Source organism: Motacilla alba, chromosome Z (genome assembly GCF_015832195.1).
Source record: "Motacilla alba alba isolate MOTALB_02 chromosome Z, Motacilla_alba_V1.0_pri, whole genome shotgun sequence".
NCBI classification, from domain to species: Eukaryota; Metazoa; Chordata; class Aves; order Passeriformes; family Motacillidae; genus Motacilla; species Motacilla alba.
Genome location: NC_052046.1, coordinates 63,562,022 through 63,584,221, shown reverse-complemented (window position 1 = coordinate 63,584,221; position 22,200 = coordinate 63,562,022). Strand labels below are relative to the sequence as shown.

At 41.9% G+C, this 22,200-nt stretch overlaps 1 protein-coding gene across 6 annotated transcripts in view; it reads left to right on the top strand.

Moving 5' to 3' along the window:
* The first annotated feature begins 17,644 nt into the window (after window positions 1-17,644).
* The window catches only part of FAM169A (family with sequence similarity 169 member A), a 38,321-nt gene continuing 33,765 nt past the window's right edge, over window positions 17,645-22,200 (top strand). For 2 of the 6 annotated variants that reach the window (XM_038123420.1, XM_038123427.1), the window contains exon 1: window positions 19,993-22,196. In XM_038123420.1, the coding sequence (XP_037979348.1) occupies window positions 22,194-22,196 (3 nt within the window). In that variant the 5' untranslated portion in view covers window positions 19,993-22,193. The other 4 variants (XM_038123429.1, XM_038123418.1, XM_038123423.1 and 1 more) reach the window with 4 other exon arrangements.

Genomic DNA, 22,200 nt, shown 5'->3' with positions numbered 1-22,200 from the left:
AATTCTCATTTTTGTAGAGATTCTTTGACAGAGGCATTAATTAATATTTTTTTACTACTTCTTAGTACCATAAATGGACTTCCTGCAGAGTGGCTATAATGTTTTCCATCTGCTAACTACATCAATAATAAACAACCCACTCCATACAAACATGGGGAAAAAAACCCCAAAACTCTGCTCATTTACCCACTTCTCTGTGTTGATACACAGCCAAATGCAGTCCTTATTTTTAGTTAATGGAGCAACTACGTGGATAAATTTATGCACGTTGAACATATTACACAAAACATTCTTTTAGTTTGTTTGCACATGCACAAAAGGTGCAAGGAGTAATGGAGCAACATAACATATGCTTCTGTATCCTTTTTTTTCAGTAAAACATTCAGCTGAGCAGGGAAACTCTTACAAGACTAAAATATAATGTAGCTAATATATTCACTCTTTTTCCCCAATGATTCATTTTCAGAGCTTAATTCAATACTTCAAAAGCTGAAAAATGTAATTCACAGCAGCTTCCTGGTCTAAAGTATTGATTCACTGGTTCAGTTTGTAGCATCTTGTTGCAGACTTTCCTGGTAAGTAAAACAGAAACCAACTGAAAATCCCAATTCTTTCACTGAAATCATCAGGGAAGTGTTTGATCACAACTCCAATAAGCCCCAAATGTATTTTAAAACTGGAGTGTATACTTGTATATCTTCCGAGAGCAAAGAAGCTTTTTTAAACTTGTACCAAAACCAGAAGGGTTTGTCTAGAAACAAAAAGAAGACAAATTACAATTACACACCTTAACTAAAATGTATTGAAGTCTTCTATGTGGTTTTATAATTAGGCGAACAGAAGCCAAGAATTTATCTTACACATTCAAAAGATGCAGTAGCAAAAAATGCAGTGAATATGAGAAAAAACTGACCATGAGAACACCAGACCTTCTGTTTGTTTTTTTTCCTCCAGAAATGCTCAGCCATGAGTGCCCATGAGCTACATGTGCCTATTTCAGAATTTTGTTCTAATGCTTGGGCCTTGTTAAATCTCAGCTAAAAAATTACAATTTAGCCTGTTTTAAATACAATCATGAATTAAACATCTCAGATTTTTATTATAAAAAATTTGTTGGTATTTGATAGTTGTGGATTTAGAATTTATAGTTTTCTTTTAGCAAAACTAATGCTTGTAACTTTTCATCTTTAGGTGAGACCATATACTGTTCACCTTCAGAACTTGAATGCTGCTAGCAAGTGCAGCTCCTGGGGCTCTGCTCCCCACCAAACCCAGAATCTGAATCCAGTTCTGCCACCTCATTCACTTGAGCATTTCAGTGACTGGTAGAATTAGAACATTATTCAAGCATGTCTTGCAACACTAAGATAAACATTGCTTTCCTTTTTACAGCCAAAAGACCAAGTCTATGAGAGATCAAAAGATTTAAGCAGTACTACCTGCCCCCTTGTCTGCTGTCTGAGCCTCCCAGTCTGAAATTTTGAAATTGAAATTCCTTTGATGCCTGAAGGACTTCTCCCGGGCACATTAGAGGTCCTTTGTTCCTGCTGCTTCATGGATCATCTTGCAGCTGAAAACCAAGCCTGTCAAGATTTACAAACCTGCTGATTCCTCAGTCGTTTTAAAGACAATTTGTCATGTGTACCCAGAGACCTGCTGCATGGGCCTTCCATTAAATGGAAGTTCTTCTGTCCAGAGCAAAAGATGAGGCAAGACCTTTGTGTTCTTCACAGCTTGAACCAGGAGGTTTGACTTCACTTCCCCCATGAGTCTGGCAGATTTGCTCTAACCATCAGGACACAGATTCCATTGATTTGAAGGATAAACTAGGGAAAATTACCTAGGTCTCTTCATGAAGCCATGCTGCTAGCAAAAAGTAAATAAGATGTAGAGTGATGTAGGACTACAGCCAAATGTAGATCTTTGGGAATGAACATCCAGGCTCTAAATCCTACCTGTGCAATTTTGATAACTGAGTCTCTAATTTCCATTTGATTTTCCTAACTTTTAATTTTAGTTTCTCTCACAACTCTTGCTTGGCATACAAACCAGCTTTTCTCCTGAAACACAGACTACTAGGTGTCTAGAACACTTTCTGGAGACATGTGAGGTTCAGCATTGTCAGGCAGAAGTGAGAATAGGAGCTGTCTCTTCTGTAGCCTGTAACTCATCTGAGCAGTAGTCATTTGGCATTGAAAGGGGGGTGCATCCTGGTCCCAAGAGTTATGTTGAAGGCACAGAAAAGACCTATAGCACAGTGTGGTGGCGAAGGCTTAATGTGGGCAAGGTTTTGAGAAGCATTCTTTTGCACAGGCATCACTCTTTCATGCTATTTTCAGCAACTTCCTTTTCTTTACTGTCTGTTATGGTTTCTAGTTCGAAGCTATTTATTCCCACTGGCATTTGTTTGGGAACAGAACAAGGACCTGAGGAGGCAGCTCTCTGCACAGGTGATACTGTGAGACTGAGTGGCCGACTCACATTACAGATCTGGGCTTAAATATCTTGTTTAGAATAAGACCCAAGGGTTTGATTCTGGAAAAGAAAAGCTAAAAAAACCCTGGAGGCTCATTCCCTGAAGTCTCCCTTTCTAGTGGAGACTGATTCCCTCCATGTGGGTGCAGGAAGCCTCCTCCATCCCCTAGCTGATGGCAGATGACATTTCTTGAGGCAATTTCAGCAACTTAGACACTTCAAATGCAATTCAGGCATCAAATAAATGTATTAATTGATAAATTCGTTATTTTAATTATAAAAGATACAAACCCGGATCTTAGCAGGGGAAGGATGGTGATCCTCTGACTTTTCCCTGAGAGGCAGAGGCTCAACCAAAAGGCTTGAGAATAGCACCATCTCCTGGAAACACTTCATATGGCTTGGCTTTTCAAAGATGTCTGAATGTGCTTTTTTCCTGAAACTACTATAATTTAACTGATACTGCAGTTAAAGTATAGCCTACCACTACCAAACCGTTGCATCAGCAATAACTGAATCCCATGTAAACTGTGAACCAAATATGACACAAGCATAGGGATGTTTTGTCAGTGTAGAAGTGTGGGTACACCATGTTCACCACAGGGACATGTCAGCATACCTCTGAAGACCAACTGGGATAGTAGCCTGCAAGCCAAACTTAACTAATTTTACATTTTCTCTGAAGCCTTCATCTGAAACCTGATTTTTCTTAGAGCTAACAAAGAAAATAACAGAAAACCAAAAATGTATTGTCTTTGCAAGGCAAGAATTTATAGCAGGGGTCTGTAAGTGTGACTTACATGAGATGCTGCCAGAAGCTTCCCCTGTGTCTGACAGAGCCAGTTCCAGACAGCTCCAAGGTAAATCTGCCACTATCCAAGACTGAGCCCATCAGCAATGGTGGTAGCACCTCTGGTGTAATGTATTTGACAAGGGGGAAAACATTACTGGACAAGAGTGACTGCAGCCAAAGAGAGGAGTGAGAATATGCTCCATGAACATGCCCGCCTTGTATCACAGTAAGTTTTTTTCCTAAGAACAGCATTTGAATGCTTATCTCACTTGAACACATGTAAGTAGATAGTCACATTATTTAGATTAAGCCTTTGACAAAATTTGCCACACCAGTGAGTTATCAGATGTAAATTATCAATTAAACACACACAAACCTCTTGAAAATTAGCTGACAACCAGCTAATTATTAAACCTGAGCGGATAATTTGAATAATGAAATTCTAAATGTTATATTTGGCATTATGTAGAATTTCAGTATAAATATAAATATCTAGATTTGCCTATACTGTTCTTGTCAAGTGTTGCATTTTGCCTTTTATATTTATACCACACTAATTAAGGGCTAGCTGAATGCACACTTTGCTCACTGCTGGAGTGATTTTCCTAGTAGCAAAATTATTTGCTGCAGCCTTTTATTTTGCAGTTACATTAATGTTTTGATTTAACATTTTTTTTCACATGCTCTAATTTGAAGACCTCTCCTTACACCACCCGCTAGATTTTTTTAATGCTTGAGACATGACTAATTTCTTTTCTTTCCTAGCCTGAAGATGAAGCAGCTGACTACAGTGATAGGACAAGATGCTCTGCTTTCTTAGCTTTAACTCATCAATGAAGCTTTGTTTCAAGAATTAAGTCACACAGATCTCCATGTGGGCTTTGCTTTGCCTTAAAATAGTACCTTTAGAAAAACAGGTAATCCTTCTGTATCTTAAGGTCTATCACTAAATACTATCATCTCTCTACTTCTTTAACAAATGAGAGGAGACTGTGTAACTTCTTTTCTCCGTAAATCATTATAGGAAACCAGAGTTCCTGTAAGTGTGTATCAATTCATTTGGAATCTCAGCTGATACTCATACGTAGCTTTCAAGTCTGTTCTTTGAGGCTGCATTTTTCTTTCTGTTTTTCTTCTGAGTCTGTGACTCTTAGTCTGACCTTTCACAGAAGACTTTTATGTGCATTCCATTCCCTTGCATCTCTTCCACAAAATGTTACATTATTGAAGACAAACACGGGACTTGCTTTTGTTTTCATTCAGGGACAGAAGAAGCAGTTTGGTTTTACACTCCAATCAGTGTCACCCTTTTATTTTTTTTCTCCCCATTTCCAGTCTAAACTATCTGTCTTTGTTAAATCTGATTAAAACTAAACCCAGGGTCAATCTGATTTCAACTAACACTTTTACTGCTGTCAGTCATGTGTGTTATGCTTGCTTCAGCTAATAAACCATGACTTACAGAATTAAGAACAGATTGCCTAAAAAAGCAACACCCTTCATGTTCCACTGGTGATGGAGTATAATCTTACATTTCACAAGATACAAATGCATAGTGAATTCAACATGTACTTCAGACAGAATAAGAGAATGGAGCTCAGTTTTGCTGTAGGTGAAGCAAAAACATTTTGAAGGAATCACAGCTAATTGATATGTCCAATGCAAAGATTTTCTAGAAATAATTGCCTTTTCTTAGGTGGCTAGATGTATAGTTACTAAGTAAATAAATATATTTTATTAAAAGCAAAAGAGAAACTGCAGTGGCTCACTGGCTGCAGAGGAGAGCAGTTGCTAAGTAGCAGAAAGTGACCTGTGTGACTTCTGCCCTGTACCCAGATGACAAAATGGTCCCTCTGACAGTGTCTGTTTTGCATGTCTTCCTGTGATGAATTCATTATTCTCCTGCTCAAGCATCCTCCTGGCACTGTGCCCATGTCAGGCTTAGAGAGACCTGCAATGAGGGCACTAGTCCCATCAATATACATCAAGATATTCAGGGAGATAACAAGCACTCTAATGTGTTGCCTTTTATTGGTAACCTCTTCCATGATTTTCCATTAGCAACCACTCAGGCTATCTTTTTACAGTTAAGGGTCTTTCAGTGTGAGTGATGGTGCATGGAGTACAGTGCAGTACAGTAGAAATTCCTAGAAGATAAGCAAGCAGAAGAGTGTGATTAACAATTCTCTTAAGGTGCCTGGCTTCTGTCACAAGGTATGTATGACTGGGTTGCTCTGAAATAGGAGAAGCTATTGGAAAAGCAGAATGAAGGTTGCAGCCACTTCCTTCTTGCATGCATTTAGCAAGTTTATCGAAGGAAACTGAGGAAGACATAGACAAGACTTCTCCATGAGCTCCCTCTGGCCTTAGGACAATGGAGTGACGTGGAAGGTGATTGCTTTTCAGACCGATGCAAAAAATTATCCCCTTGCTGTCAAATGGCAAACAGCCCAGCTTGTCTCTTGGGCAGTGAAAGGCAGTCCCAGAGGAAAGCACTATGAAACACATATCCAGATACAGTGGTGAAGCTGCTGGTGTAAATGGGGAACAGTGCTTTCTGTGTGGTAGCTGATCTGCAGACTCTGAAGCCACAAGGCTGACAAAGTGAGAAACATAAGCTCAACAGAACTCCACCCAGAGCCTCTGCTGGGGATAGGAAGAAGCAATGAGCAGGAGAAATGAGAAAATGTAATTTTCTCTTTTCTGTTCACTTTTAATTTCCCTCTCCCTCCCTACACAAATCTCTCTATACAGTGTAAAGTGACCTATGCAGTGTCAAGTGACCTGGAGTGCTTTCACAATTCACTGTGGTTTTATTTTGGTTTAGTTACTGATGACCATAATGGACCACCACTGCATTTTCAAGACATTAACAATTTCAGTTGTCAAACCGGTCAGATTTACATTTCATACTCCTTCCCCTCTGCCAGCCAAACTGCTTTAGTGAAGGTCATTGCAGGAGTCAGCTGGGAGGTGCAGAACTCAATCTCTGGCTAGTGGGCACAGTGTGAGCTCCAGCACAAAGGTGAAAGATCCTGGACAGGTTTGCTCTTCTTAGGAAGAGGGGGACCAGTAAGCTGTGCTTCAGGAATTTCATATAACATTATCACATACAGACATTGCTGAATCCTGAAACTCTGGGAATTTCTTGGGAGCACAGCTAAGGAGATGGAATGATAGCAAAATACTGAAATCAACAAAATCTACATGCAAGTATTATGTCAGATTTATTCATATGTATTTGAAAGCCTAGGTTTAGATCTCAATTTTTAGTGTTGAGAACACAGTACATTCAATCATAAATAAATGTGAATCATAAATAAAATGTCAATACATATGATATGGGCCTACTTAAAAGATCATATTAGGTCATGGAGTTAAGCAAGGGCAGTATTTTGTATTAACACTTACCTTTCACTTTTTGATTTTGAGGATTAATTTTGGTCTACACTGAACTTTCCAAGCTAAATTTAAGTTTATGACAGAATTTATCACTTATGAGATTGTAGAGATCTGATTTGTAATACACTTTAATTAATAAAATTGAAATTATCTTCTTGAATAAGTCTCTTTAGACAGCCCACCTTAAGATGAGCTCTAGATGCAGTATTAAATGGTAAACTAAAATTGTTACTTTACCACATGTGATTTTTGTGTTTTACGTCTGAATTAATTGTAAATCCTGTGTAGTACCTCAGAAAACTAAGATGTCCTCAGAAAAATCTAAAGGCTACAAGCAGAAATAAAGTTCAACTTTTTTGGACAACCCTTACAAAAGCTTTTTAAATGTCTCTGGATCTTCCATGGGAAAAAAAAAAAAAAGCAAGCTCTGGTCTCTGGTTGGTCCACTCCTATACCAGTCTGGATGGCTGATTTTGCCTACTTAAATTCTGGCAAACTATTTCAGCAAGATAAGACAGGAGACAGTTCTTGTCCTAAACTGTTGCTTGTGTTCCCAGTGGCTTAATCCTCCAACTCCAGCAGCACCAGGAGGATTTTGGGCATCCCACTGTGCATCAGTGCCCATAAAACAGGAATACAATACCAGAGCAGTCTGCTCCTCATTTATTATAGTACACAAGGGATGTTGTAAAAGAAGATGTTTTCACTGGGACTAATGAGCAGAGTTTTAATTGCAGTGGAACTAGGACAACTTTTCAATTGCAGCATAACTGATTGAGGTAAAATGAGGGTATTCTCCTCAGGTCATCCTGGGCCTTTTGAAATTATTGTCAATGTAGATACCAGTGCTTAGTTACTGTCCCATGGAATTGTTCGCTCAGTTCAACCTGCGGCAATTCTTTTTTTTACTTCAAATACAGCTTAACAAGTATATACTAATGCAAAATTTCCAATAATTTGTTTACCCTTTCTGGGAATGCCATAGACTCTCAGAAATGCATGTAATGAGGAATTCTTTTTTCCCCATTAAATAATTTGTATTTGGGGTTCTTGTTCTTTTAATTTGAAACAAGAAGGCAAAGTATCTCTCTCCAATTTGACCCTGGGGTGAGATTTTATTATTATAAACAAAATAGAAACTCTTTGCAATGTGATTGTATTCATATGACATCAAGACCCAGTAATGGAGAGGGTGTATCAGGTAGTCCAACAGAGGGAGAGCCATTGCAGCTCCAGACTGCCAGGCACTTCCAAGACTACACCCTCATATATATACGATACTCATATACTCAGATACTTGTATACAATACACACACACACACATATACACACTATATACTATGCTATACTATACTATGTACTATGCACATAGCTGGCCACGTTGATGGAGTCAGACAAAAAAATGCACCACTCACACAAACTGCACCAATAGCCTTGTAATGCTGCCTTCTCTGGCTCATCAGGATGAAGGTCAGTTGATGGGAAACATATCTGTATGTTCAAACAAAATATAGATTGCTCCAATAACTGAAGCCCTCTCTAAAAGGGCACAGGGAGAGCTACAAGAGAATTTTAAAAGCAATTTTTGCTGTGAATCTGGGGAGAAAAACCTAGAATTTTTTCCTGATAAAGTAGGTAAGGTCACTGAAGTACTAAGTAAGCAAATTTGTGTTTTGTAGCAACAAATATACATAGATAAACTGAGGGTGAAACCAAGAGTTTACTGTATTCTAGATCTTTTATATTTAAAGTATGCTCAGTTAGAACAATCGTTTTCATTCTTTCCCACGTTGCAGACTTCTACATCGCAATGCCAACTTCTGTATGATAAAACTAAGTATAACAACAGCATATTGCCTTTCATTTAGTTATATTTCAATATTCCTTAAAAAAATTTCAAAAACCCACACACAAACTTATCCATGATAAAAATCACCATATTAGGTGAGTGAAAAGATGAGGTAGTGAGACACTTTTATCTTCAAAAACATGATGTAAGCCACATTCCTGCCACATGCACAACTGTCTATAGTTTTTATGGTTCTATTGAAGCTACAGGATAAATCCTGGCTTCAGGGTTACCATTTGACTGTGGTAATCTGTGTGTGGTATTTTAGGGCAAAGGCCATCCTTCACTTTTTCTTCCCTACCATAGAATGTTAATCCTCTCATAAGTGAATCTTACCTATGACCAGAAGATGGTTTCTGTTTAAAGAATTGACAGTCTCATGATAGGGAAGGAAATAATAGGGGTTTATGGGCTGACAGAAGAAGCATGAGGCTTCTCAGGGACACAAATGTGACCAGTCTGACAAGGAGGGGCCAAGGCTATGAGTTGTCTGTCTTGCCCATCTTATATCAGGTGTTTCCAGCTACCAGAAACAAAAAGATGTATTAAGGATTTGAAGGGAGCCATGGGGAACTGCTTTTGTACTTACAAAAAAAAAAAATCATGTAAGTGCAAGGAAAGTGTGTGTATTTCTGCAGAAGTCAGGGTAACAGCACAGTAGTTTGGTTTGGGTTTTTTTATGAAAAGGATAACTCCCTTACAGTCACTTTATTCAAACCTGGGTAAAGGGAGTGTCCTAGGGTGACTTTTTGATGCTCGTATCCCCATTCATCTGTTTAGCCCAGAAATAAGCTTTGCACCTTTAAGCCTGCTTCTGAGAGTGAAGGGGGGAGAGAAGAAGCGCACAGTTTGTGATCAGAACCTGCACTTGCTCCCCCGCATCCTGCTCCGGGACTGTGTGGTCTGCAGACAGACAGACAGCAGGACAGAGCTCTCCTCTGCTTTTTAGTTAGTTTTTAGCTAGCCGAGGCAGAGAAGTTCTCTGGACTGTGGTTTCTCTTTTTCTTGGACCTGTGTAAACCTGCTCTGGTCTGAGTACCAAGTGGAGCACCGGCAGCTCGCACCTGTGGCCACCAGGCCGGGCCTGGGCTGCGGCATTGCCAGCACCAGAGGGAGACTGAGCCAAGCTACAGCCCACCAAGGGGACTTCCTGAGTTTGTCATCTCTTCAGATTGGCAAGAGGTTTTATTGTTTAATATTGTTCATTTTTTTGTGCTGGTGAATGCTTTGCCTGTGAAATAAACAGGTTTTTTCCACTTTTCTCCAAATAAATATTTTCCCACACTATTTGGGGAAAGGGTCACATAAATCTGCTTTCTAGAAAAACCCCTTTAAAGGTTTTCTTCCAAATTTGCCCTAAACCAGGACAGGTAGTTTCATAGGTAGTTGCTATAGATTATTTAAACCCACATGAAGAATTGTTTCAGACCAGCTTGCTCCTGTCATAGAATCACAATATTCTGAGTTGGAAGGTGGCCACAAGGACCATCGAGTGCAGGTCTTAAATGAATGGCCCATACAGGGATTGAACCTTAGTGTTATTAACACCCTGCTCTAACCCTCTGAGTTAATCTGAATTTGTCACTACATACTGAGATATGTTGACCTTGCTTACTTTAATCCTTTCTGCTCTTCACCATTTAAATAATGTATTGAAAATTAGATACAAGTTTTTCAGCTTACTTTGATTTTTTTTATTTTCTGTCTTTTCCCTCATTCTTTCCATGTGTGCCCTGCTAAGGCCCTCTCTAACTCCCAAGGACTGCAACTACTGAACGACTTGTTGACTTTCTCCTGCACAAAGCAGATGGGACTTCTGCCATATTTCATTTAATACGAGGAAAGCTGTGAGGGGCCCCAAGTCTTGCAGCCAGAAGGAACAGCAAGTCATGGGGCCAGCAAGAGGGCAGGAGCCACAAGGCCAGGTTTCAAATGAGTTGCATAATAAGATCTTTGTACTGGGAGAGTGGGGGAGTAGGGCATATAAATCCTGCAGAAGTCAGGCTGCTGATTGCAGGCAGTCCTAATTGGAAGATGTGGAGGATGAAGAAAAAAAAATGAATCTACATGTTTGAGTAAAATAATTTGACCAGTCTTAGAAGGGTAAAGATGTTTTAAATGCTTTGTGAAGCGTCTTCCTTGCATTGCGCTATGATGAAACTCCCCTAGAGACTGGCTACACTGACAATTCCATGTGGCATCTTTCAAAACAGTCACAAGACTTTGCATTATTAATGCCCTCTTGCTATGAATAAAAGAGCTGACCTGGTTGAAGGCCTGCACAGTGCACACATTAATGTGTTTGCCTGCGTGGCACCCACACCTCTGACTGCAACATCAACATGGTGCAAGTGGGAGTCTCTGTTGGTGATTTACAATGCAATTCCACTTGTGTGAGGTCAGAAGACCTCCAAATGTATGAAGTGACTCCTCAACACAAGATAAGGAAAAGTTGTCCAGATTTTATTCTCACCTTCACAGTTTTTTTAAAGAAGAAAGCTTTCTATTTGGCTAATTTAGAGAACCTTTGGTTCACCTGTAAATGCCCATTCTGTACTTGGGGAATAAGAAGCTTTTGTCCAGAAATGGAAGATGCAGACAAAAGTTTATGAAATAATTCAAAAATGCTTCAAAAATTTCACCTCCTGGTTAAACTTGTTATAATCACACAAAAATGTTCTCATACCAGAAGGCAGAATACGGAGTCTTTGAGAGAATAGGGGCTAGGCAAAATAAGGTCAGACTGGGAAAGCAAAACTCCTACAGTACTTGGAGGGAAAATGGACATTTCAGACTACGAAACTGGAAATTGAAAGTAAGTGTTAACTGAGGTACTGTCATTTCTATGGCATGCATTGAATAATGAAACTTCCAAAGAGACATAAAAATCCTTTCATGTATGAAATAAGCTGACCAGAAGGGCAGATGTTTCTAGCTTTACTACAGGAATGTAAGAAGAGAGAGAAACTTTGTAGTGTGATAGTGATTGTATTGGATTGGCAAGGATTTGGTAGCAGGATGTTACTTCTTTGGGAAGCTAACAAAAGCTTCTCTCATGTCCAGCTGAGACAGTTCTAGTTGGCTCCAAGATGCACCCACAAATGGCCAAAGCTTTAACTGTTATCACAGTGCCTCTGTGATAGTGTATTTAAGAAAGAGTAACAGCATCTATGAGAGAGGAGTGAGAAAATGTCTGCAGAGGCTCTGCAGACAACAAGGATGGTGAAGAAGCAGGGGGAGAGATGAATCTCGTGCTGGAGCCGAGATTCCCCTGCAGCCTGTGATGAAGACAGTGGTGAGGTAGCCCATGGAGGTCCCAGGCAGAGCACATAGCCATTGGAGAACCCTGGAACAGAACATGCTGAAGCAGTTTGTAAAGAACCGCAGTTCATGAGAAGAACTGACAGTGGAGAAATTTGTGGAGGACTGTTCTCCCAAGAGTGGGACTCCACATTAGAGCAAAAGAAGATAAGGAGAAGGTAGGAGCAGCAGAGATATGCCTGATAGACTGACTGCAACCCGCATTCCTCATGCCCCTGTGAGACTCTGGGAGAGAGGGTAGAGAAACTGGGAGTGAAGTTGAGCTTGGGAAGAAGGGAGGGGAAGGGGAAAGGTGTTTTTAAGATTTGTTCTTCTTTCCTGTATTCACCTCTGATTGGCTTGGCAGTCAACTAAATTAAATGTCCCGATTTGAGCCTGTTTGTCCTTTGACAGTGACTGGTGAGTGATCCTTCCCTGTCCTTATCTCAACCCAGGAGTCTTTTATTATATTCTCTTTTCCCTGTACAGATAAGAAGGAGGATAGGTAGAGTGGCTTTGTGAGAATGTGACAGCAGCCAAGATCAACCCACCACAGTGGAACATACAGACTTTTGCTAATAAATCACATGGATGGAAATATATCACCAGAAAAGATGAGGAGGTAACATCACTCCTTCTGGAATGAACGCATCTGTGCAGAGAATGCCAAGGCTGCATTTGTTCTTGCTGTGGAGGCTGGTGGGTGAGGATAAGGAAGAGAAAGGAGGGTAGTCCGACCTGACATAGCTGCTTGATGTGCTCTCAAAGAACTTGTTAGCAAAAGGAAGTTGCAGATGCATGCTTCTCTCTTTAAATTTTCTTTCTTTCCACAAAACTTATAAATATCCCTAGGATTGCCATTTTCTGAGGATGAAAGGAAAGAAGTACAAGTGGTCAGTAGCTATGATTTTGCATGCTTTGTATGCTTGTTTTTGTTATGCTTTGATCTGTTACGTGAATCTTACCAAGAGCATGGTTGTTCTTTTGCTACATGGGTTAGGCACTCCTCCTTAGTCATTAGCAATAAATGACTTGGCTCCCAAATCCTGCTAGCCCTACCTGTGCCCTTCAGCAGGAGTATAGACATCAGAGCCATCCAGCAAAATCTGCCAACAATCCTCCTCTGAACCAGTATTTTGCATGTTAAATTCTTGATTTTCTCTATTGAGAAATCTCACAATCATTAGCTGTAATTTTTATTGCTTAATATATTTCTATATTTCTGACTTTTTTTTTTATTTTGGCATGGGTTTTTTTTGTTTGTTTGTTTGGGTTTTGGTATTTGTGAGGGTAGTGAGACACTGGACCAGGTTGCCCAGGAAAGTTACCGATGCCCCATCTACAAAATGCTGAAGGTCAAGGCAGACAGCTCTGGTCAATCTGGTCTAGTGGAAGATGTCACTGCTCAAAGCAGGGGCAGTTGAACTAGATGATCTTCAAAGATCCTTTCCAACCCAAAAAAATCTATGATTCTGTGTTTCCAAGCACTTGTATCACTTGAATGAATGTTTGGAGTACAAGTCACAGGAGTCATGTTGAATGCATGTTCAGATGCATGTCTTGCAGCTACACTGGCATGCTCACATTGAGCATGCTGCACAGCGTGCTTGCCATTTAGCATACGCTATTCATGACTGTGGCATAATTAGAACTTGCTACCTTTCCTTTTAGTTGCTTTTCCTGGAAAAACTTTACATCTGGAAGTCTCCCTAGGCAAGCTGTAGGTATCTTTGTCACTAGATATTTAAGAAAAATTAGCCTAGAAATGCATCTGACAGTGAGATGTGCCAGACAATATAATGGGGTTTCTTCCAGTCTGACATTTCCTGGAAGGTATCAATTGTGCTAAGATACCAGAGACAGAAGATGTGAAAATACAGGGTAAGATGTTAGACCTTCCATGTCTACATTCTCTCTTTAATGCAAAGGTTTGACAAATTATTTAGTTGTGGGAGCATAACCTTCTTCTACATACTACCACAAATGTCATGGCATATGGTCTTCCAGGTAAAAATTACCACGGGAATCCAAAATGTTGAAAGACATCTAAAGTCTCCTTGTGGTACATGGGAATGCGTGTGTGTGTGTGATCTACAGCACATATGTTCAGAGGATCATCCTAGCACTGTGTACTGTAATCTGTAAGGACTCCCACTGCACTTAATGCTACTGGTGTGGGAACTTGTAAGGTTGAACATGCTTCTAAAAATTTACAATATAAGGAGGAGAGGAGAAGAGAGGAGAGGAGAGGAGAGGAGAGGAGAGGAGAGGAGAGGAGAGGAGAGGAGAGGAGAGGAGAGGAGAGGAGAGGAGAGGAGAGGAGAGGAGAGGAGAGGAGAGGAGAGGAGAGGAGAGGATACACAAACCCACAGTGAGATTAATATGATTACCAGCACTGGTCTTAAACAAGAATCTTTTGTCAAGATCTCTGTAACTCTCACAACAGCAGAAAACACATATTTATTTGTGGGGTTTGCATGCAGATTCTTCCAGATACAAGAGGTGTCATGATAGAAATAGTAATAGTTTAAAAACAAATTTACATGCAAATCTGTTTCTAAGCAATATTAGAGATGACCTGCAAAGGCAGTAATTTATTGGAGGATTTCTGCATTAATTAATTTTTCTGCCTTATATTTTCTCTCCTAAAAAATTTTATGAGAGAATTTTAATAGCATGTCCACATCCCAAGCAACTGAGAAGGTAAATACTTTTATTAAATTACATTGTGCATGTCCAGGTCTCCTTATCTCCTTTAAAATGTCTAGTAAATTACCATGGCTAAAAAGTTTTTCTCCAAAAAAGGCCAAAGGTTCTTGATTCTTCAATGAAACAGCTAGCAACAATACAGGTAGAAAACTACCACCAATTTCTAGGTTCTTTCATTCATTTGTTGTGAAAGCGAAAAATACAGAAAGCAGAGGTACTCATTTTAGGAATTTCCTGCTAGGTTTAGTTCGTAATCTTATTCCTTTACGATATCTTATTTTGCATACTATATATTGCAGAACAATTTTCACTACATAACACTGCACTAAAAAAATTTTCCTTTGAAATGCAAGTGTAAATTATAATCAGTATTACTCTAACTAGGAGAAAAAATTAGGAGAGCATAAACATTGATCCTTTTTCTCTAGTCAAGAGAACTTTGTCAAAGCTTGTCATGAATGGAGTTTTAAGATGACTGCTCATTCAAAAAAAGTTCTGTTGATGCTTCATCCCAGCCCCTGACTTGTAATCTGTTTAACAAAGTTACATTACTTTAGTGTGATCGGTTCACCATGCCTGGATGCCCGGTGCCCACCAAAGCTGCTCTGTCTCTCCCCTTCTCATCCAGACAGGTGAGAAAAAGTATAAGAAAAAGGCTTCTGAGTCAACATAAGGGCAGGGAGAGATCACTCACCTATTGGTGCCATGGGCCAAACAGATTTAAGTTTGCAGAAAATTAATTTAATTTATTACCAATCCTGTCAGAGTAGGATAATGAGAAATAAATCTTAGAAGCACTTCGGCCACAGCCCATTCCTTCTTCCCAGACTCAGCTTCACTCCTGATTTTCTCCACTTCCTCCACCCAAGCAGCACAGGGTGACAGGGAATGGGGGTTGTGGTCAGTTCACCATATGCTGTCTTACAGCTGTGTCCTCAGGAGAAGGACTCCTTACACTTTTCCCTGCTCCAGTACGGGTTCCCTCTTCAGGAAAACCTCTTCCCATGGGTTGCTGTTGTTCACAAAATGCTCCAGCATGGGTTCCTCCCATGGAGCGCAGTCCTTCAGGAGCAAACTGCCCCAGGCTGTGTTGTCCCTGGGATCACAAGTCCTGGTAGAAAACTTGCTCCAGCATGGGTTAGTCTCTCCAGAGGTCTTGACAGAAGTCCACAGGTCATGGCAGAAGCTCCAACATGGGTTTACCATGGGGTCACAGGCCTTCTTTGGGCATTCACCTGCTCCAGTGTGAGTGAGATCCACCACAGGCTTCAAGTGGATCTCACCTTCCACCATGGGCTGCAGGGGCACAGTCTTCACCACGGGTGGCAGGGGAACATCTGGTGCCTGTGGCACTTCCTCCATCTCCTTCTTCACAGTCCTCAGCATCTCCAGAGCTGTTTCTCACAGAATCACAGAATATGCTGAGTTGGAAAGGGCCCACAAGGACCATGGAGTCCAACTCCTGGCTCTGCACAGGACCATGCCCAAGAGGCACCATGTGCCTGAGAGCATTGTCCAAACCCTCCTTGAGCTCTGTCAGTTTTGTGCTATGACCACTACCCTGGGGACCCTCTTCCAGTCACCAACCAATCCTGGGTGAAGAACCTGTTTCTAATGTCCAACCTAAACCTCCCCTGACACAATTCCAGGCCATTCCCTCAGGTCCTGCCGCTCTTCACCTCAGAGAAGAAAGCAGTGCCTGCCCTTCCTCTTCCCCCCATGAGGAAGTTGGTAACCACAATGAGGTCTCTTCTTCTCCAGGCTGAACAGACCAAGTGATGTCAGGTGTTACTTATAAGGCTTCCCCTAAAGGCCCTTCACCATCTTAGTTGCTCTCCTTTGGATGCTGTCTAATAACTTTAGTCTTCTTCTCTCACATATTTTCACTCGTCTCTTGGGCTGGAGGTGCGCAGGTTGTTTGCTCCCTTCTGAAATATATAACCCCACAGGTGCTACCGTAATCACTGATGGGCTCGGCATTGGCCAGTGGCAGGTACAATTTGGAATCATCTGCGTGGGCTCTGTCAGACACAGGGGAGGTTCCTGACAGGATGTCAGAGAGCTCACTCCTGCAGCCTCCCCATGACCAAAACCTTGCTGCACCAACTCAATGCATTTGGACATGCATATAATCATTATAAATACACTGAATACCTGCTCCTCTGGTCCCCAGTGTTACAGAGCTGTCTTTGGCAAATAACACTGAAAAGCCCTTGAAATGACTGCTGCCATTGGGCAGTGACCCCAGTTTGTGCCCAGCCTCCTTTGTTCCATGGATGTTGTCATAGATGTGCACCTACTACTTCCCATTCTCAGAACAAAGCATTGTTATAAATAAGAAGCTTGACTAGGCCAATATTCAAGCAGCAGTCAATTTATTAATTAATATGGTAAAGTATGAGCAAAACAGCGCTGGGTACAGTGGGGGAAGTTTTCCCTCCAGCTGCACACCGATGGTTGGGGTGTACAGATATTTATAGGGGTACACATAAGCTTTTCTCAGCAGTTTCTATTCCAAATTTTTACATCACAATTCTGTACGCTATTGTGAGTTAGTTTTTCTCAGGATGTACCCCAGAAAGGAGTATCCCCAGATGGTGGGGTCCGATTTCCAAAAGAAGAAAGAGGTCTCCCAGCTGGTGCGGTCCAGACTCCAGATGTGTGCCCGCCTTTTAATTGCAAAGACTATAAATCTCATAGCAGTGATGTCCAGCTTCCCTTGGTCAAAACTATCAATCCTTGGGTTGATGTTCATCTTCCTTTCTCAAGCTGCTTTTTACTGTTTTGCTAAGGTGTTGAGATAAGCATATTTCCATTACATATATTCCAAACTTATATTTTCAAAGCTCCTTATTTCAAGCAATATTCTAAAATTTTACTTCAAAAGGTTATTATTGCAAAGCTGTTTAATGCTTAGCTACGTGCAGAAAGTTCCTGTCCAGCAGCAACATCCTTAAAGCTTTAATTCAGATGCTATAAAGGTTAATTGCAAACAAAGGATAAGTTCAAAGGCCTTCTTCCATGCTTTACTCCCTCAGTTATTTTTTAGAATTCATCCTTTAATTGTCCCTTGATCAGTTTCCACACATATCACAATCACAAGCACACACGCTGCCTGTATATACCTGACACAAAACACAGCTTTGTATCTCACAGCATCATAGCTATAAAACAGGGGTACATTTTACGCCAGAGTCAAGGGCAAGTGTGGTCCTCTCACAAACTCCTTCATTTGATTTTGGTGTTCTTCAGCTTCCTGGCATATAGGTCTTCTTGGGGGTGGGCTCTCAGGTGCTGTGGCCAGTAACAGGGATTAATGTTTCTGTTTGGAAAATAGGCTTCAGCCAGCAAATGAGTTCAATCAGCTCCCCACTTTGGTTACAGGAGGAGTGGGGAGGCCTCGGGCTGGTTCATGGTGAGTTATTGGAAACGCGGAAGCGATCCTTGCTGTCCGGATCTGTGAGGTCACCTCTCTTGCAAAGGGGATATTTCACCCCTAGCTTTGTGGCGAGCTACCCAGCACTAGGAGATGATGCGTGGCCTTACTCCTGTCTCCTTGTGAGTACCACAGATCTCTGAGGCAGCTCCGGGCTCCCTCTGCATGCCAGGGCCACAGGACAAGTGCCACCAGCCCAACGGCGGCGAGCGACGCCGTGGGTACCACGTGTGCCCGCGAGGCTGACCGCGGCACAGGTAGCGGGGCGGCACAGGCAGCGGGGCGGCACAGGCAGCGGGGCGGCACAGGCAGCGGGGCGGCACAGGCAGCGGGGCGGTGGCGCGGGTACCACACCCGCCGCGGCGGGGGCGGTGCGGGGTCCCCGCAGCCGTCATGGCGGGCAGTGCGGGGAGAGCGGCGGCGGCTCCAGGCGTATCAGCGGGAGTGCGTCAGCGGCGAGGGGCGGGGAGGCCGCCGGGGGAGATGATATCAGGCGCCGGGCAGCAGGAGCGGGCGAAGCCGGAGGTGAGTGGGGGGGTGTGCCGCGAACGCTGTTAGGGAGCTCGGCCGCCTCCGCCTCCTTCTCCATTTATCCCCGCGCCGCTGCGGCAGGCTGCCCGGCCGGCTGAGGTGAGGCGCGGCGGGGTGTCGCGGGTAACCTGCCCAGGCGTCCCGCATCTCCGCAGCCTAGCCGGGCCCGGCCGGGCAGGACGCGGGGAGCGCTCGGCGGCCGCCCGGGGGCGCGGGGCGCGCAGCCCGGCGGGAGGCGAATGGGCGGGCTGGGCTGGCCGCTGCCCCGTGGCCCCTCGTCCGCCGCGGACGCCAGGTGTCCGTCCGCATCCCCGCCCGCGTCGCAGCCGCCGCCCGCCGGTCGCCCTCTCCCGCCCCGGGGCAGTGCCCGGCCCCGCCGCTGCCATCGCGGTGCGGGCAGGGCCGCGCCGGGCGGGCGGGCGGTGGGCGGCGGCGGCTCGGCCGGGCGTGGGATCGGCCCGGCTCCCCCGCGGCGGGGGCGGCCCGGCCGACCTCGACCCCCCGAGCTTTCCCCGGCCTTGGTGGAGCTTGCCGCACGCCGAGTTCGGTGTGAGTTCTGGCCCAGGCCACTCCGTGTTGGCCAGGACCAGCCATCTTTTGTGGGGTCTTCTATTGTGGCGTTGAAATTTACGTGTTATAGCCACACACACGTGTAAGAGCCATTTATACATCTATACACTTCTACGCATGTATGAAAACAGTAATTGCAATGCTACGGTTGCTGTCTCCCACAAAGATGGCTGTGTGTACGTGTGCAAATACATGTGGACAGACGCAGTTGCACACGCACACACACTCTTTGGTTTTCCTACATATGATGTGTAAGTCTTTTGCAATTTTATTTTGAGGTAGGGTTGGTTCATTCCCTTAAAACCTAGGGAAGCATCTTGCCTAAGATATCCATTGACGTAGCACTGCTATCCTGCTTATAAATGTTAAATGCAGCCTGAGAAAGTGGATTGCAGTGAGAGCTAGAGCAAAAGGTTTTACTAGCATTAATGGAAAACAAAATATATTAAGTCACCAATTTAATACATGTATTAGTGCTCTATTTAGAGGAAACGATTAAAGAATTATCTTTAAGCTCTTCTGAGCTGTGGAGTTTTCAGTTATTAATAATCAGAAATTTAGAAACTTAACCTTTGGTGTGGAGACACCATTCAGCTTATACTTTTTTGTGTACATGCACGCAGGAGGAGGGAACTCTTTTCTTGTTCTGCATAACTGCATTTATTCATTTTATGCATTAGGCTGTACCATTGGTGATAGCCTAGTATAGAGCCCACCAGTTTGTATGGGGATAAGTATTGTGTCAAAGTGATCATTATAATAAAATCAGTACTGCCTCACTGGAGGACCTATAAAAGGTTGCTGCAGATTAGCATGACCGTGGATTTCCTCCTCCATCAAGCTCTATAGGAACTGAGTGCATCTTCTCTCCGTTTCCTCAACCACACTGGTACCTTTCCTTGTTTAATTGACCTCCTCTAGGTACCGAAGAACTTCTTGTTTTTTCTCTTGGTGGCTAGTGAAAACAACATTTCATCACCTGTTTCATAGGAGAAAAATGTTAGGGCAGGGAATGGTTTATAAAATTAATGTTTGAATTCAAGTATTAATAATGTCAGTGAGCATCTCAGTTTGAACACTGTTTTTTTTGAGCTGTTAATATAGGCAGGTTTTTAAGTCCTTTCCTTGTTTGTCCTTCTCCAGTCTGATGGCATTATCATTTTCTTTATGTGGAACCAAATGTTTTACGGTGTCTTTCTTTTCTGTTTTGCAAGATGAGTAATTAAGATGGGATTCTACTGTACATTTACAATATATCTCTAGCAATTGCATGATCCAGAACTCTTTTTGAAGTGTTACATAATTCCAAAAACACAATACTAAATTAATTGGAAAATACTCTTAATTTCTTCAGTATTCACATCAAGGTAGATAATATTTCTTTGACTTAATAATCAAAAAGTTGAAGGTTTATGTGTGTGTGCAGGTTTTTTCCTTTTTTAATGTCTGTTAGTGTTGTAAAGATAATACCACTCAAAATTATCTCAAAGCTCTTCTTATCCACACATCGTATAAGCACAATTTGTTTTAAATAGTTGTACTTGCATATCTAGTCCAGTGCAGAGTCTTTGCCAGCAAAAGACAGTGGAACTTCATTTCTGTACTAAAAGACAAACATGGGATTTGATGGTGCTGGAGAAATCCATCAGAGTAGAGGAGCCCTTCCATTCTTTACATTCTTAGATTTGACGAGACTTGATATCAATGTCTATTTTCTACTAATCAGTGAATATTAATTAGTGGTGATCATTTAAAGCTGCTGCCAATTACGTTTCTAAACTGCAAGTACAAATGTGGTATTAGAGCTGAAGTGATGTCTACTTAGGCTTATTTTCACATTGGAATTCCTTAAATATTTTTCCATGCAAAATACTAGCTTCTTGTTTCCTTGCAGATAAACATTTCACTCCTGACTCTCAAGGTTGTAACTTACTGATCACATTGTATCAACTATACATTCCAGAAAGCTATTGTCATCCTTTCCTCTGGGAATGTTTGGGGTAGCAGCGATAGAGATGTGCACTTCCCTTTGGAACTGTTTTTGTCAATGAATGTCTCTCGGGTAATCATTTTGTAACATGTTGAAAAACAACAAAAATTTTTCTCACAGTAGAAACAGATTTTAAAAAAATATAAACAATTCAATCAGAATTCAACCCTCCTCTCAAACTTACACTTACAGGTGTTGCAGCATGGTTTAAACAAGTCTGAGTGGAAAAGCCTGCTCTAATGTATTTCCTCTACTGCATTGTTTTAAACATAGCCAAAATGGCATATGCAGTGTCTTTGTAGCTGTTCTCTCATACTCTTGCAGTTTTGTCTGCTGTTGCTGATTTTTTTTTCCTGAACAATGGGATGTGACAGCATATATTTATTTAATCATTGTAAATTTAGTTGGTGTTCTCCAGGGAGTCTGAGATTTCAGAGAAGCTTTTAAATAGCTTGCTAAAATAGGTAAAAGAATCCTGTCCCAAAAGAGTCATGAGCTTTCAAATCTGTACTAAAATCCCAATAAAATTAGTGAGAATTGTCAGGACTAACATATCTGTTTCTTTGCTTTCAAAGTGGACTGGAAAACCTACTACTGATTTGAATGATAAGTCTGTAAGTTCTAAATGAGTCCTTGAATTGAAAACCTAGGAAAATCCATTTCTCTGAATTGTATACTGAACTGTGTGTTGTACAGCTATTCAAAGTAATAGTTTTAATTTTTGTTTTGTTTTTGAATCTGGGTTGTCTCTCTCTGTCTTATACTTTTTTTTTGTGCCCATTAACATTTTATGTCAGAATACTGTAGGACCAGGCGCCTCCATATTCACAGGGCTGGCATCTCTCTCTGCTGCTTGTGATTAGAAGTTTTTTATGGACAGAATGAATTTAATTCACTGTTACCATTTCTTCTAGGCTTCATCAAAACATGTAAAATAAAGGTGGTTAAATAGGTTTCTTTAATTCTGTGGATTACTGAAGAGAAAGAATAATCAGTAGAGGTGTGGTCTCTGTCGAATCAGTAGCCCCTGAGGCAGTGCTAGAAGAATACACCCAGTTCAGAAGGTCTGGTGTGGCAGTGGCTGTGTGCCTGCAGCTGTACCAGCCTTTCCCCAGCACGGAGAATCGGTGAACTTCGAATGGTAT